Source organism: Sturnus vulgaris, chromosome 27 (genome assembly GCF_052056855.1).
Source record: "Sturnus vulgaris isolate bStuVul1 chromosome 27, bStuVul1.hap1, whole genome shotgun sequence".
NCBI classification, from domain to species: Eukaryota; Metazoa; Chordata; class Aves; order Passeriformes; family Sturnidae; genus Sturnus; species Sturnus vulgaris.
In genome coordinates, this window is record NC_142269.1 from 1,477,611 (window position 1) to 1,494,783 (window position 17,173).

General features: G+C 54.5%; 1 protein-coding gene across 2 annotated transcripts in view; it reads left to right on the forward strand.

The window, feature by feature from the left end:
* Window positions 1-250: 250 nt before the first annotated feature.
* The window catches only part of SCN4A (sodium voltage-gated channel alpha subunit 4), a 33,632-nt gene continuing 16,709 nt past the window's right edge, over window positions 251-17,173 (forward strand). The window contains exons 1-13 of one of the 2 annotated variants that reach the window (XM_088179517.1): window positions 251-514; window positions 801-919; window positions 2,570-2,698; window positions 2,797-2,888; window positions 4,439-4,756; window positions 6,286-6,349; window positions 6,921-7,062; window positions 8,144-8,356; window positions 10,342-10,497; window positions 10,704-10,827; window positions 11,969-12,207; window positions 14,034-14,207; window positions 14,496-14,852. In XM_088179517.1, coding sequence (XP_088035643.1) covers window positions 251-514; window positions 801-919; window positions 2,570-2,698; window positions 2,797-2,888; window positions 4,439-4,756; window positions 6,286-6,349; window positions 6,921-7,062; window positions 8,144-8,356; window positions 10,342-10,497; window positions 10,704-10,827; window positions 11,969-12,207; window positions 14,034-14,207; window positions 14,496-14,852 — 2,391 coding nt within the window. Of the gene's footprint in view, window positions 515-800; window positions 920-1,644; window positions 1,959-2,569; window positions 2,699-2,796; window positions 2,889-4,438; window positions 4,757-6,285; window positions 6,350-6,920; window positions 7,063-8,143; window positions 8,357-10,341; window positions 10,498-10,703; window positions 10,828-11,968; window positions 12,208-14,033; window positions 14,208-14,495; window positions 14,853-17,173 lie in introns of those variants that run through there. The other variant, XM_088179516.1, reaches the window with a different exon arrangement.

Below are 17,173 nucleotides of genomic sequence, written 5' to 3' on the forward strand. Positions count from 1 at the left end.
CAGACAGAGGCTCCCCAGCTCCAAATGGGAATGGGGGTCTGGGAGGAGCAGGAACACACGGGGTGCTCCATTCCTGTGACCTCAATACTTCTGCCATAAACACATTTGCTAAAACCCCGCTGAGATCCTGCCACCAAATGCCACCAAATGCCACCAAATGCCGCAGCTTCCCCCAGGATGTCCCCAGCTGGTGTTCCAGCCCCTTGTCCCCGCAGGCAGGGCGTGGGTGGCCCGGAAGCAGAATGAGAGGATGGCCGGCCTGCCGCACATCCCGGGCCCCGAAAACCTGCGCCCCTTCACGCCGGCCTCGCTGGCCGCCATCGAGCAGCGCATGGCCGAGGCCGAGGCGCTCCGGGTAAAGCGGCAGCACGTGGAGATGCCCGAGGAAGAGGAGGTCAAGCCCAGCAGCGACCTGGAAGCCGGCAAGAACCTGCCCCTAATCTATGGTGACCCACCCCTGGAGCTGATCGGGACCCCCCTGGAGGACCTGGACCCTTTCTATAAGGACAAGAAGGTAAGGGCCAGAGATTTTCCCCTGGTAGGCTTGGCCTTAGGTGTGAGTCCTAAGCAAAAGACCAAGCAGGGACCTCCTGTGCTTTCTACTGTGCTTACCTGAGCCCACGCTGGTGATCCACCCCCCTCCCAGACTGCTGTGGTTTGCTTCTCTTCCAAAGCAGAGAGCATCTCCAAGCTTTTGGAGCTCCAAACACACAGAGACATCTCCCCTCTGAAGGCAGCCTTTGGTCTGTGGTATTTAGGGGATGCAGAAGGACTAACTCCCCCTCCTCTTTTCTCCACAGACGTTCATAGTCCTCAACAAGGGCAAGTCCATCTTCCGCTTCTCGGCCACCCCTGCCCTCTACCTGCTGGGGCCCTTCCACCCCATCCGCAGAGGAGCCATCAAAGTCCTCATCCATTCATATCCTTGATCTCTGGGATGCTGCTCCATGGCCAGGTCGAACCCTGGTGTTCAGAGTCCAAACAGCTCCAGGAGAGGGACAAGGGCAGGGGTTCATGATGGAGTGGTGAGGAAAGCTCCTGGGCCCCCAGCACAGCCAGGACCTGCTGCCCAGTGCCCAGTCCGAGGAGCAGGTTCTTGATGGGCACCTTGGGGACACCAAGGGCTCACTCTTGGCTGAAGAAGGGAGGAATCAGTTTGGATGGAGAAGAGAAGAAGCCCAAGTGGTGAAGCTTCCTAGGGAGAGGTTGAAGGGTTTTGATGTCTGGGGAGACTTGGAAAGGAAGAGACGTGTTCATGTGTCAGGGGATCTGGTACCACTGGGAAGTGAGTGAGCAGGGGAGCTCCAAGGAGGCTTTGGGAGAGGGAAGCAGAGGAACCACGACAGAGGGAAAGGCAAGAAAGGAGTCCAAGAGCACGAGGGGCTTTGCAAGGTGGATGGAAGTGGTCCCAGCAGAGCTCTGAAGGAAATGAGGGTTCATGGCCATGAGGGAGGAGGAAAAGACGGAGATTTTGCAGCAGAGGGGTCTAAGCCTAAGAGTCATAGCTTTCTAGAAAGAGGTTGAAGGTTTTTGAGGTCTGGAGAGACTATGAAAGGAAAGGAAAGCTGTATCCATCTGTAATGGAGAGGAAGGAGCACAGGGAGCAGAAAGGGAGGCAGAGCCAGCACCATAGAGTTGGGAAGGGGAGCAGAAAGGAAGAGAAGGGGCTGGGACCATGCACAGGAGCAGAGAGGAACAGAGGGAAGCATGAGCACAGGACTGAGGCGGGAGAGCAGCTGGAGGAGCAGGGCAGGGTGAAGTACCAAGGTGGCAGCCAGAACAAGAGGAACAAGGACACTTGGCTTCCTGACCGTGGGAAGGGGGGATCCCAGCACCATACAGAGCATTTGTCCTTGACCATGTTTTAAATTATTCAGCATGTTCATCATGATCACAATTTTAACCAACTGTGTGTTTATGACGCTGAGCAACCCCCCGGCGTGGTCCAAGAATGTGGAGTGAGTCCTGAGAGCTCCCCTGGCCATAGGGACAGCCCAGCCTGGCAATGTCCCTCAGCAGGGACAAGACCAAGGCTGGGGGGGGTGGGAAGCCAGGCACCTTTCAGAGAAGGAGAGGTCACTGGGAGGTGCTGGTGGCCCTCAGAAGGGATGTCCACACTCTCCATAGGGCACTGAAGAGTGAGAATGTTTCAGAGCTTCCCAAAAACCTGATGGGGTCTCGATGTCTGGAGAGCCCTGAAGAGCAGGTTGGGCTGGGCTGGGTCAGCACTGTCAGTCTGGAGAGGCTGAGCTGATCCTCCTGTCCAGGGGCCATGGGGAGAGGGGAAATCCAGCATTTTCTGCTGTGGTTCTGCCTGGTCAGGTCTCAGCAGGACTTTACAGAGAGCATGGGGGTGGTGGGACATCAGTAGGGACAGAGGTGTTGCAGAATGGTCACCAGAGGCACTGGTACCTTGAGATGTCTCAGCTCACCTTACAAGGTGAGGTGAAAACCTCTCCCAGTGCTGAAGCACCCCGAAAACCCATCAGCACCCAAACTCAGCTCTGGGAGGGGTGGACAAAACCTTGGACCTGGGCAAGTGTCTCCTGAGTGACCAGTCCTGTTTCAGATATGCCTTCACTGGCATCTACACCTTCGAGTCTCTCATCAAGATCCTGTCGAGAGGCTTCTGCATCGACGACTTCACATTCCTGCGTGACCCCTGGAACTGGCTGGACTTCATGGTCATCTCCATGGCGTGAGTCTGGTGGGGTGGGGAGGACAGGAGGCAGATTTGGAGGAATGAGGAGTGTTCCAGGCAGAGCCCCTGGAACTCTTCCCTCTCCTGTCCCACAGCTACATCACCGAGTTCGTGGACCTGGGGAACATCTCTGCCCTCAGGACCTTCCGTGTCCTCCGTGCCTTGAAAACCATCACAGTGATACCAGGTGGGACTTAGAGAAGGGGCCTCCCTCCCATGCCTTCCCGTGAGCTCAGGTATTCCCACTGTTCCCAGCAATTCCTGGTTCTTTTGGCAGCTCCAAGAGAAAACAGAGGAAATTAGGTATTTGATAAATTTTCCACGTAATTTGGCTTTGGATCAGGCCCTGCTGCTTTTACATCTTGCAATCAGCTGCACTCATCAGGTTGTTTGGCAGCCCCTGAAGAGGCACATGTGACGTTTTTAAGGCTCCTTGGAGATGAATTAAGGGAATTTGTTCCCCCAGTGGATTTACGGGTTTGATAAACCAAGTGTCTCCATTTTTGAAGCTATAGACTCAGTTTTGTGCTCATTGTTGACTGTTCTGGTGCTGAGGCTGAGATATTTAACAAGTACTGGTTTAACATCACCTTAAACATCCAGATTCCTGCGGGGGGCACCTTATCAAATCCCTCTGACTGCTGATTTCCAAATTTGATACCATTTCAACACCGTGCTTTCAACACCTGGTGCAAGCACATAGAAATCTGAAGCATGAGATTGAACTGAAAATCAAAATTCCTTGTGGTGTCCCTGCAGGCTCCAGATTGTGAGGGTTCACATTTGAATGTTTTTTCCTTCATCAAACAAGCTAAAATTGTATTGAGCAAAATGTAAACTGCTGCTTCTTTCTGGAATGACATCCCCAAGGGCTCTGCAGAAATAGCAGTGGCAAAAATAAGCTGGTTTAGAACATCTGACCTTAGGCCCTTGGAAAACAGGATTTTACCTAAATAGTTTGGAGAACGAGGAGCTGGCAGGAGGACAGGGCTAAAAATCATTTCCTTGGAGAATTTCTCCATGTGAGAAAGTTCTGGGCTCGTAAAGCTCTAAAAGATGAACATTGGGATGTTGCAGCATTGCCCATCATCCATGTAGACCTTGGCTGACAGGAACTCCATCCTCCATGGAAAAATCCCACTGAGGACCTGTGAATGAGCCTCCTCTGGAGAGGGAACAGTGATGTTGGGGGCCGACATGAGTTAATCCAGATGTCACTTTGTCACCTTCACTTGGGCACACTAGGGATTTTCCAGCTTGAGGAGATCAGGATGAGGGGTCTGGCTGGGCTCCCAACCACCCAGGGACAGCAGTTAGGCCATGGAGGCTTTTCTGGAGCTGGGAGAGGTGCACAGCATCGCCCAGCTGGGCCAGCAAAGAGCTTCTCCATGTTCCACTCTAAAGTGCTCCACTCCAGTGGTCTGGTACAAAAAAAAATGACAGATTGTGGCATTTAGGGAAAAAAGAAAATCCAAAGGAATTGATGGCTGCCAGGCTGGGGTGGGCTTTGTTTTGGATGTCCCAAGGCTGGGATGTAGAAGTCACCAGCACCAACCCAAGGGTGCTGTTCTGGGGAGCCCAGCTATGTGGGGACGGGGCTGGGATGTGATGTGAGCACAGAGCTGGGGCTCGGTGGTGACACACATCCCCACCACAGCCAGCACCTTCTGGGGACACCCCAGCCTGCTCCCCACAATTCACAAACGAGCAATCAGTCAGCAGTGACTCCTCCCCCAGGGCTGAAGACCATCGTGGGGGCTCTGATCCAGTCGGTGAAGAAGCTCTCAGATGTGATGATCCTCACGGTTTTCTGCCTGAGCGTCTTCGCCCTCATCGGCCTCCAGCTCTTCATGGGCAACCTCCGGCAGAAATGTGTGCGCTGGCCTCCCCCCAACAGCACCTTCCTGGAGGATTTGGGGCAGGACAACGACACCTTGGTCAACTCAACCTTCTATGAGTTCATGGATGACTTCACAGGGAACTTCACCGGGAATTTCACTGGGAACTTCACCAGCAACAGCACCTTTGACTTCGAGGCCTACATCAGTGATGAAGGTAAAGCTCTGCAGCCCCTTCTCCTCTGCCCCTCACCTGGTTTGCTCTCCAGTTTCCTGCTCCTCATGGCCACTCCCAGGTTTGCTCACATGGATCTTCCTGCTGAGGCTGGCAGGTGGAACAGGCTCTGCACACTCACAGAAGGGACAGATCAGATCAAATCGCCCTGGACAAGGAAAATGAGGCCCACCTAGGCAAGCTAAGCTCTTCCAGGAAGGTTTCACAACAGGAAGGTTTGGATGGACCAGTGTCTCCATCTCTCACTTGCTGGTCAGGGCCAAAGTCCCAGTGGGGTAGTTACAGAAGAGAGACCAAACCGTTGAGGAGCAGGTGGAGCTTTGGGTAGAAAAACAGGAAAAAATGCAGGAATGACATTTTTAACCCACTTTTCACTATCTGGATCCTTCCCCAGGTACCACAGTGCCCAATGAACCCTTTACAGAATGCCACAAAAGCCACAGGAGGGGAGGAAGGGAGAAGTGGGACCAGCACAGGTCCTCGGGAAAGTCTAAGGTGCTCCTTTCCTACCCCTTCTTTGAAAATTTTCCCTGAAGTGTGGTGGGGTTTTGGTTTGTTCTTCAGTGTTGAGTTTTTAAACTCCATGAAAATGTAAAAATCTCAGCAAATCTGCCTGGTAGATCTGCAGGGTGGCAGGGTGCCCCTCAGGGATGCTCCATATCTCATTCAGCAGAGCTCAGAAGGCCAGGCTGGGTCTCAGCTGAGCAGGTTTTGGTAGGGGGCAAGTTCAGCCCAAGGGATCTGATGAGCTCCATGCAAAGAGCAGCTGCTGGGGCCAGACCAAAAACCTGGAATTGCACAAACAGGGTATTTCCTCTCTGAGCCCACACAGGATAAAGAGAAGCCTCATGGCAAGAAGGCAGGCAAAGCCAGGGAGGATTCAGGAAGCTCCAGAAGTCCTGGGAGGGCTGTGCTGGGTGATGCTCAGGACTGGATCCAGTTGCCCTCTGCCATATCCAGGTGCGGGTGTCTGCAAGTGCTCCTCTGTGTCCCTGGGGCAGGTGACCTGGGGTGGCACTGCTTGGCAGCTCTGTGGCTCTGGATCTGTGCTGGAGCCATAAGGAAGAGCTTTGAGGATCCCTGGTCTGTGAGCAGGGGCAATGGGGGCAGCAAGAGAAGGTGTAGCCATGGAGCAGGAGCTTTCCCCAGGTTTTTCTAGGACTCCTGCAGTGCCAATGTCCTGGTTTTCCAGGAAAATAGACCAGCCCTGATGCTTTAACCTCATGTTAACCCATTTTCCAGGTGTCCTGGCCCTGGCCAGACCCAGGTTTGGGAGGGACCTGGTTGGATTGATGAAAAAATCTCAGCAGCTCCCTGAGCCAGAGCCAAGACAAACAACAAAGTCAACAGAGAGTAGATGTATGCCTGACACTGGCAGTCAACAAATTCCCCCAGGATTCAAGGAATTTCTCCAACAGCAAGTGCACCCAAGAGTTTGAAAATTAATGTTTGTGCTTATTTATTTGTTTGTTTGTTTGTTTATATTCCTTGCTCTTTCCCCACCTGCAAAGCCAATTACTACTTCCTGGAGGGAGCCTTGGATGCCCTGCTCTGTGGGAACAGCAGTGATGCTGGGTGAGTGAGATCCCCCCTCTCTGGATCCCTGTGAGGGGACAGGGAGCTGGCACAGCTCAGGGGACCCCTGATGCTTGGGATGAGGCAGGTTTGGGGCTGGGAATGTGGCTCTGCAGGGGAACAGTCCAGGAAACCCAATGGACCAGCTTGGGGACCATCCTGAGGGTATCAGCTGGATCATCCCAATGGTATCAGCTTGAGGGAGTATTGATCCAGGCATCCCAACTGTACCAGCTTTGGGGCTATCAGCTGGTGCATCCTGGGGGTATCAGCTTGAGGGGCTATCAGTCAGAGCATCCCAATGGTACCAGATCAAGGGTTTCAGTCTGGGCATCACAACTGTATCAACTTCATGTGGAATCAGTTCAGGCATCCCAAATGTATCAGCTTGAGGGGTCTCAGTCTGAGCATCCTGCCTGTATCATTTTTGGGGGTATCAGATGGGGCAGGTGGTATCAGTCCAGGCATCCCACCTGTCTCATCCTGGAGGGGAGGGTCCCCCTGCTGCTCCTCCTCTCTGTAGGGATGGGTTTGGCTGTGGGGCCCCTCTCATCCCTGCTGCCCCTGGCAGGAAGTGCCCTGAGGGCTACGAGTGCATGAAGGCCGGGAGGAACCCCAACTATGGCTACACCAGCTACGACACCTTCAGCTGGGCCTTCCTGGCCCTCTTCCGCCTCATGACCCAGGACTTCTGGGAGAACCTCTTCCAGCTGGTAGGCACTGCCCCTCCCTCCCTGTGCAGTGTTCCTCTCGTTTCTGTGCTGCCCCTGAGGTGAAAAGTCACTGACCAGAGGCTTGTGGGTCCTTCTGTGGTTTGTGGGTCCAGCCAGGATCAGTGGAGATGGGGCTGGTCCCATCTACTACTGCCCTAACATGGGAGAGCAGTGTATTTCCCAGGGGGCTGTCAGCTCTATCATGGAAATCAGGGATTTATAAGATTGTCCAGAGCATCTCTGGTTTAAGCTGAGGGACAGGATAAGGAGGATAAGGAGGAATTCTGAGAAACAGAGGCATCCACCTTGGCTTCAGATACAAGGGGAGTTTTCTAAGCTCCTAATACATGGTTTTCTAGCAAATAGAGTGTTAGCATTGCCATGAGTTTTTCCAAACAAGGCATTCAGTCAGAAAAAAATGATGAAATCAAATAAATACAAATTGCCTCAAATGCAGTAGGCTCATGTAAGTTAATTTTAATTAATTTTTAAGTCAGACTAAGTAGAATAATTATTCCAAAAGAAGATGTCTGTCATGGACTCCATTAACTGGCACAGAGCTGTGTGGTATTGATTTCAGCTGGAAAAGCACTGTCAAGCATTGTCAAGCAGGTCACTTGTCCCCTCATTGAGTTGTCCTCTAGGGAGACACCACAAAATCCCAGCAGACCCCAACTCCACAGTCTGGCCAGGTAAAAGGGATCCTACACCTAAGGTCACCCCTGTCCTCTGGAAAGGTTTGCCCAAATGATCAGAGTCAGAAAAGGACCATGTTGGCCTGAAGGTGAGACTGAGAAGGTGGGGGCTGAGCAGAGTGAGTCAGTGATGGAATATGGGTCCCACCTCCATCGCTCCCAGCCCTTGGGAACCTTGGGAACCAAGGTTTCTCTCCGCCTCCCACCAGTCCCAACCCAGTGCCAGGGCCTGCAGGAAGGTCCATTGGGCAATGACCAGTCCTTGGAGAAGACAGGAGCAAAGTATTTCCCTCTTAACACAACCAGGAGGGCATCCCGGGGCAGCACCTTCTCTTGGGAGTGTCACCACAGTGACATCGTGACATCCCAGCCACCTCTTCCCACAGACCCTCCGGGCAGCAGGGAAAACCTACATGATCTTCTTCGTGGTGGTGATCTTCCTGGGCTCCTTCTACCTCATCAACCTCATCCTGGCCGTGGTGGCCATGGCCTACGCTGAGCAGAATGATGCCACCATGCTGGAGGAGCAGCAGAAGGAGGAGGAATTCCAGCAGCTCATGGAGCAGCTGAAGAAGCAGCAAGAGGAGCAGGAAAGGCTGGTGAGTGGGAAGAATGGAGACCTAAATCAGGGGTCTTGGGAATAGGGAGAGGAAATGGCGACAGCAACAAGCATGGTGTAAAATCCAAAGAAAAACTCCATTTGGTCCATAGGAAGTAAAGAAAAAATGGAGTAACTATTTTGGGCATCACATCTGAATCAAAAACCTGAGACACTATCATGGGTGAGGACAAAAAAGGCTGAAAAGATCAAATTTCCACATCCAAATCCCATCCCAGTGTGCACTGGGAGGCAGCAGAGAGGAGCAGCACGGGGGGAGATGTTGTTTGAGAAGAGCAGGACATGACAGACAAAAAAGGCCTCAGAAGTTCCAGTGGATCTCCTGCCTCACATGAGGAAGCCTGGCAGGAGCCCAGCTCGGTGTCACCAGGTTACAAAGGAGCATTCAGGGAAGATGGCAGCACAGCTCAGTGTGTCAGCAAGCCCTTGGCTTTGGAGACACAACAAAGGGCTCGAGACATCCTGCACCTCACCTGGGAGATCCTGGTGTCCTTATGGGAGCTAAGGAAACCTGGAATGGTGCAAGTGTCCCTGCTCATTGCAGAAGGGCTGGAAATTAATGGTCTTTCCAGTCCTTTCTAACCCAAACCACTCTGAGATTTCATAAATACCAAGTGGGAAGGGACTTCCAGGATCATCTGTTCCAGCCCTGCTGGGCCAGATCACAATCCAGACAAGAGATGTCCCATTGTGGTCCCAGGATGTTACCTTCATCCCTTTGCCATCCTTGAGAATGTTTTTCAGTACAACATTCCTATAAAATATGACCAAAAGCCTCTGGTGCAGCAGCCCAGCCATTTTCCAGCTCTAACTATCATTTTGTTCCATGTCAGCAAGGAGACATCCCTGAAAATCTCTTTGTCTCGCCAAGACACCACCTCCCTCACGTGTAGAGAGACACAAGCCAATGTCTGACGCTCTCCAGAGCCTCTTATCTCTCTTCTCTTATCTGTCCAGAGCCACAGCATCCCTGGGAAGTGGCTTGTTCCTCTCTGGCTTCTGCTGTTTGCAGGAAAGGTCTGAGCCAGCCCTGCCTGAGGGTTGGGGATTCTGGGGCTGGAGTCAGGCTGGTGCTGAGGCCCCTTCCTGAGAAAATCAACCAGGAAAGTGCCCAAAGGCTTTGTGAAGGGATGTCTTCCCTTCACACAGAGTCACACAGAGAAATTGAAAACACAGAGGGAATTAAGCTGAGAGTAAGGGCAAAGCACCTACAAGAAATGGGGGCTTGGATCTATTTAATATCCCATGATTAAAGGTGGAAAATGCCCTGGATTTCAGCAATGTGCTGTGAAAATAGAGAATTTCCCATTCCACAGTGGCATCCTCAGTGCTGAGAAAGGGTGTAATAAATTTCAAATTTTAATTACCACTGTTGGAAAGAAAAAGAAAGAAAAAATTACATGCAATGAAAATGTGATAATACAACATTTAGTGCAAGTGCAAAAATCCTGGAGGTCACATTTCAGCAAGACCCTTAAGGATTTTTCTTCTTTGCCATTTTGGATGAGAGCTCATTGCAAAGGGTAAAGTTTCCTGCTTGAAGAACCAAGATTTGCTCACTTTTGTCCTTAGGAATTATTCTCCCTGACCAAATCCAAACAGATCTAACTCAGCTGTGGAGAGCTCAGTGCAGGGGGGGAAAGGGAAAGGGAAAGGGAAAGGGAAAGGGAAAGGGAAAGGGAAAGGGAAAGGGAAAGGGAAAGGGAAAGGGAAAGGGAAAGGGAAAGGGAAAGGGAAAGAGAGAGGCTTGGAAATCCTAGGACAGCTTGGGTTGGAAGGGACCTGGAAGCTCATCCAGTCCCACCCCTGCCCTGGGACACCTCCCACGACCCCGGGTTGCTCCAAACATCGTGCACCCATCACTTCTGGGGATGGAAGGAATTTTCTCAGCCCCTGGAGCCCTCAGCTGCCGTGGGATGTCCCTGTGGCTGCGGACACAGGGGTGACAGGGACGGGGTTGTGCAGTTGCAGGAGCGAGCATCCAGCAGCGATTCCCTGCCCAGCAGCGTGGCCGGGAAGGGACAAGACTCGGACATCAACAGTGACCAGGACAAGGCCAAGGACTGCAACGGGCAGGTGGTGCCCAAGATCACCCTGCAGAGATCCAACACCGTGATTGATGTAGGTGACATCCCTGAGGGTGCCCACCCTGACCCACCTCCTGAGGGGACAGGCTTGTGCCCACCTCGCTATGGGTGGGGTCCTACAAGCCTTTTTGGAGTCCCCACCTTGCACCCAGAGGTCTCTCCAGACCATTCTCTGTTTTCTGCCAGCTCTGTCTTTCAGAGCATGGAATAACTCTGCATCCCTCCCTTCCCTCCTCCCAGTTCAATCCCACCTATGAGCCAGAGAAGCCAGACCTCAACCACCTCACTGTGGGCAACCAAGACGGGCCAGGGCTGGAGAAGAGGGTGGGAAGTGCCATCAGTGTCATCTCCAACGCTGTGGAAGGTATGTCCTGCTGGGTGAGGGTCCTGGTCAGTGCTGGAGGGCCTGGGTTGGTGACAGTGGCTGTCCCAAATTCCCAGCCCCACACAAGGGATGAATCCAGCCCTGGGATCTCTGTACAGGGTCAGTGATGCTCAAGCCAGATTTTTCATCCCAGCTCACTGGGATGATGCCTGGAGGCAAAAATCCAATATCTCACACAAATTAATGGGATTGCAGGTGATTAGAGGAGTCTCCAGTGCCAACTGGGAACTGCTGAGCAGCTTCCCAGGAGCTGCTGTGTCAGCTTCAGCAAAAAGCACCATGAACTCAGCAGTTCATGTCCCCTGTGCCCCCAAGAACAGCCACAAAACCCTCTGGCCAGCCCAGAGCAGTCCCCTCAGATATCCTGGCAATCTCAGGGTGGCAGAGACACCTCAAATCCTGCCCAAGGGCTGGGAGCAGGATTGGACCCACAGTTCCCTAGCTGATCTGCCTTTCCACCCCTCTCCAGTTTGGAGGGCCAGGTCTGCATCACCTCTGTGCCTGGGCATGGGAAGGCTTCTCCTTTTAGCCCCCATATTTTTTGGGTGCCATGATACAAAAAAGATCTAAAGCTTTTAGAAAGTGTCCAAAGGAGGGCTAAGAAGATGATAAAGGATCTGGAGGAGCCATATGAGGAGGGGCTGAGGTATTTTGGTTTGTTCAGCTGGAGAAGAGCACCCTGAGGTCAAACCTCAGCTCCCCCCAAGGGGCAGTTTTGATCTCTGCTCCTTGTGACCAAGGACAGGACAAGGGAACAGCTGGAGCTGGGCCAGGGGAATTTGGGATGGATCTCAGGGAAAGGTTCTTTCCCCAGAGTGTGCTGGGCACTGCCCAGGCTCCCCAGGCAATGGTCCCAGCCCCGAGGCTGCCAGAGCTCCAGGAGTGGTTGGACAGTGCTGCCAGGGATGGAGAGGGTGGAATTGTTGGGGTGTCTGTGCAGGGCCAGGAGCTGGATCAATGATCCCTATGGATGTCTTCCAGCTCAGGATATTCCATGATATCCAAATCATAGATCATCCAGAGCTGGTCCAGGACGTCAGGAGAAGTTCTCCTGAAGGTCAGCACTCGCCCACCTAGGTGAGGACAAGATAATCCCACACTTTTCCTTTCTCACCCTCAGAGCTGGAAGAAGCTCACCAAAAATGCCCACCCTGGTGGTACAAATTCGCCCACACATTCCTGGTCTGGAATTGCTGCCGTCCGTGGGTGATGCTGAAGGAATTTGTCAAGCTGGTGGTGATGGACCCCTTCGTGGACCTGGGCATCACCATCTGCATCGTGCTCAACACTCTCTTCATGGCCATGGAGCACTACCCCATGACGGAGGAGTTCGAGAACGTGCTGAGCGTGGGGAACCTGGTAGGGAGCTCCATCCCTCCCCTTCCGAGCCCAGCAGCCCCACACCCCATGCTGGAGGGCAGAGCCCCCCTGGTGCTGTGTGAAACATCCCAGAGCTACTGACAATGCCCTACAGGGCTCTGTGCACAGCATCCTGCTCAGGGCTGGGCTTTGGGATGGCCCAGACCAGGGGCATTGATGTGGGATTTGGGATCCATCATTCCCTGCTCTCCTCCTGCTGCAGTCCCTGCCCAGCTTAGTGCATCCTGAGCCACCCCCTGCATCTCAACCCTGCTGCTAGCCCTGGGGGACAACACAGTGCCCCTGAAATGTTGGGTGGCCACGGGGCAGACCAGAGGGTTTTCCAGATTGTGGGAACAAACGGGGCCCCACTGAGCAGGAAGCAACAATGCAGCATTAAAATTAATAATAATCAGGATTTTGCCCAGTGGAATCACTGCAGATCTTGGTTGTTCCGGGTTTATAGGTGCGTTTAGTGCTCTGCTTGGAGCTGGTAACAAATGGCTCTGAGCTGGATGGATCTGCTGGTGGGAAAGGCCCGGGAGCCCCCTGGCAGCGGTGGGAAATGCAGTAAGGAATAGGCGAGCTCCCATCTCCTGTGCTGTCACTTTGCCCTGCTCCAGCACCTGCCGGGCTCTGGGAGCGCAGCCCTGCAGGGACAGATGTCCCTGCCCGGCAGGGCGGGACTGGCTCTGGTTTCATTCAGGAAATACAAGGGGATTAATGGGCCGGTGCTCAAGGCACGGCCGGGCTGAGGCGGCTCCAGCCCTTCCTTCGAGCCAGGAGCGGATTCCGGCTGCACCCCGGGGGAATGATCTGGGGAAGGGCCAGGTGGGGATGGGAGCAGGCGGAGGAGATCCCAGCGAGCCAGGGCTCCCCCACATCCCCTCCCTGTGCCCGAGCAGGGAGCTGCAGCGCTGCTGCCTGTCCCACCGGAGCTGTACAGGACAAGGGCAGGGATCAGCTGGCAGGAGCAGGACAGGGGATGTTCGGGGCTTTGTGTTTGTCCCATGCAAGGGACATGTGGGGATCATCCCCTGGATACTGGAGCAGGAACAGGGCAAGGGACATTTGTGGTCGGGCATGCTGGGGACATGTGGGGACAATCCCCTGGGATACTGGAGAAGGACAAGTGATGTTTGTGGCCTGCCATGCAAACGACACATGGGGACAATCCCCTGGGATACTGGAGCACAAGAGGGGACATTTGTGAGTGGCATGCAAGGGACATATGGGGACAACACTCGGGATGCAGGAACAGCAGCCTCCCTGCTGCCCCTCCCTGCTCAGAGGGACAGACCTGTCCCCACACTACCCCCAGTCAGGGCAAATCTGTCACCTCTGCACGTGCTATGCCATGGAATTATAGCAGGGATATCGATTGTCACCTGGCTGAGCCCTCCCTGCAGTGACACAATACTGCAGGTGCTGTTGTAGTCTCAGCAAAGGAGCAATGTGTAAAATCCAGCTCAGCTGTCACAGGGCTCAAGGAGGGACAGGGGCATCCCAGCAGCAGCCCAGCTACCAGTGCTGGGCATCTGTGATTTCCCAGTCATTCCAAAGGTGTCTCTTCGCCAAGGAAATTTTATTTTTAATTTCCAGCTGCCAACACTTTGTGTCCCTCCAGAGGAATCAGTCACCAGTATTCCCAGTCTGGCTTCCCCAGACACACTGGGCAGCATCTGGGGGGCTTGTTCCCAACTGGGACTGGCCCTAAAGGGGTGAAATGCTTTGGGAATGCACCAAAAAAAAGGGATGCTTCCCACCCCACCTCACAGCTTAGCACTGGTTTATGAACAAGTGATCAAGGGTGCCGCTTCCTGCAGGTCTTCACAGGGATCTTCACGGCAGAGATGGTCCTGAAGCTCATTGCTCTGGATCCCTACGAGTATTTCCAGCAGGGCTGGAACATCTTCGACAGCTTCATCGTCACTCTGAGCCTGGTAGAGCTGGGCTTGGCCAACGTGCAGGGGCTCTCTGTGCTCCGCTCCTTCCGTCTGGTAAGTGCCAGGGACACCTGGGTGGGGACAGGGACAGGGTGGGGATGGCCTGCTCAGCTTCCTTCATGGTGGAGAGTCAGCTTGGGAGGGACCAACTTCACCCCTTAAGGATAAGGCTGAGTCAAGTTAAATATTCAGGGAAGCTGTAGTCAGAGCAGTTGGGGGTTTAACCCCTCCTGCCTTGATCAAACAGCCCCAGCAGGATCAAATGGCAGTGTCACAGCCTTGCTGGCACCTTCTGGCAATGACACCCCCAGCCACCCCCTTCTCTTTCCTTGCCCCCTGCAGCTGAGGGTTTTCAAGCTGGCCAAGTCCTGGCCCACCCTAAACATGCTCATCAAGATCATCGGCAACTCCGTGGGAGCCCTGGGCAACCTCACGCTGGTTCTGGCCATCATCGTCTTCATCTTCGCCGTGGTGGGGATGCAGCTCTTCGGCAAGAGCTACATGGAGTGCGTGTGCAAGATCTCCTTGGACTGCACCCTGCCCCGCTGGCACATGCACGACTTCTTCCACTCCTTCCTCATCGTCTTCCGCATCCTCTGCGGGGAGTGGATCGAGACCATGTGGGACTGCATGGAGGTGGCCGGCCAGACCATGTGCCTCATCGTCTTCATGATGGTCATGGTCATCGGGAACCTCGTGGTGAGCCTGGGGGCTGAGGGACCCTCACTGGTGGCACTGGGGGAGCTGCAGGGACAGAGGGGGTCGTGGAGTGGGGACACCTCTGTCCAGCTCAGCTTTTCCACGGGGCTGTGCTCGTGGGCAGGGTCTGCTTGGAGCTGCAGGGAGCACAGGGATTCTCCTCTGTCCCCAGGCCCTTCAGATGGGCTGTGTCAGCTCTGTGTGAAAGAGGGAGAAATTATTCCTGAGGGACCTCCAGCTGAAACCAGACCAGGAACTGGAAGGAAACCGAGGCACAGAAAACACAAATGGGCTTTAGGCAGAGGCAGGAGCAGCTCTGGGATAAAACAGAACTCAGCTTCAAAATGCCTTGTGTCCTTCACTTGGCTTTTCCAGCTTTCTTGCCCCATTTCCCACTCTCCTGAGGCAGAGCTCCATCCATCCATCCATCCATCCATCCATCCATCCATCCATCCATCCATCCATCCCACCCTTTGATCCAGGCACTTATGGGAGCAGCCCCCCCAGCAAGGCTCCTGCAGATCCCCAACCTCCCCAGTCCTCACCGTGCTCCAGGTGGTATCTGGTGACAGCCAACCTCCTTCCCTGTCTGTGGCACCCCCTGCTCCCCTCACCCCCATCCTGCCCCCACCCTTCCCACTCCCCCTGGCTGCCTGTGCAGCCTGTGCTGCCTGAGCCGCAGGTCTGCGAGTTCCAGGCGAGCGTGAAATCCTTTCTAAACTTGGTAACCCCATCGCTGGCAGCTCTGGAGCTTGTTTTGCAGCCTGCGTGGGCCCTGCTCTCCCTTGAGGAGCAGGGCAGGGGAGGGAAGCGCCGACTCGCTCCTATTACTTGCTAGGGTTGTGTAATCCCTTTGGAATTTGCTTTGAAAAACTATCTGCCCCCGGGAGCTGCTGACCCCTGTCCCCAGGGAGGCTCTGAAAGGAGCCCGGGGAGAAACCCAGAGCAGCCCCCGGCTCGGGTCAGCTTGGAGTGTCCCACTTTGAGGGCAAAAAGTTGGGATTTGGGTGTCTGTTGGTTTCCCTGGCTCATGACAGGGATTTGGGGCTTTGAAGGGAGAGCCCTTGGCCCCAGACCTTGCCTCAGGTCTGTGCTGGGCAGTGCTGGACAGGCGAGGGGAGCAGCCCCGTGTCTCCCCGGGCTGCCACCAGTCAGCAAAGGTTTGTGATGCCACCTTCCTGCAAGGGACTGTAAGGCTGCGTCAGGCTGAAAATCACCCATAAGGGTACCTGTAAGGAGCAGGAGCCTCTCCAGAGCCATCTGCAGGGAGTGCAGGAGTTTGGACTGGGAACCACAGCTGGGGCTCCCTGGAGAGCCCTCCCAAAGCGGCTCGGGAAAGTTTCTCTCTTCTGGAGCTCATTTTTGGAGTAGCACAGGCCACCCACCGCACCAGGAGACTGCTCTGGAGAAGACACGAGAGCAGCACAATTTCAGCTGCTGGGGTCAGTGACAGCCGGCGTAGAGTTGCCAGTGTCCCATCCCAGACGTGCCGGTGTCCCCCTCCCAGAGATACCAGTGTCCCCATCCCAGACCTGCCAGTGTCCCCATCCCAGAGGTGCCGGTGTCCTCCTCCCAGAGGTGTGGGTGTCCCCATCCCAGAGGTGCAGCTCACCCCTCGGGGCAGCTCTGCAGCTCCTGCATGGACTCCATTTACAGCTCAGCAGAGAAACACGGAGCACAAACACGGCCAGAGCCCTCCGTGCCCTCCTCCTCTTCCTCTCTGCCAGGCTCTCCTGGCCGCGCCTCAGGTATTTCCGAGTCCTGGCGCCCGTCCCAGGGGCTCCCAAGTATCCCCGTGCAGGGAGGTGTGTGTTTCTGCGCTTCCCCTGCGCAGGAAGAAGGTGACCCGTCCTTCGCTCTTAATGACACTTTGAGCATTTCCTTTGGGGTTATTCAGGGAAAAGGGAGGAAGTCAGTCGGGTGACAAGGTAACGGAGTCCTGTCCAACAGAGCCAGAGCCATTAACTGTAACTGGTACTTAACGGGGGGCATTCAACTGCTAGGCCCGCGGGATTTATTTAAAGACGTGGTTTAAGGCACATGGCATGAGCCATGTGAAAACAGCAGTGTCCTTGGATAGCAGCTAATTCCCATCTCAGATGCGCTGCTGGCACCGCACGACACGGCACAAACACCGACAGCTGTGCTGGATCTGTCCCTGCTCCGCTCCTCGGGGCTGCCTGTCCCACTCCTCCGCTCCCGAGCTGCTCCGGGTTTCTGGCAGGCAGCAACCCCAGCTGTGCCAGGAGAGGCTGTGGTGGGGTCCAGTCACGTTTTGGGATGGTAAAGTAGAAGGGAAGCACACGAGCCCATGCTTGGAG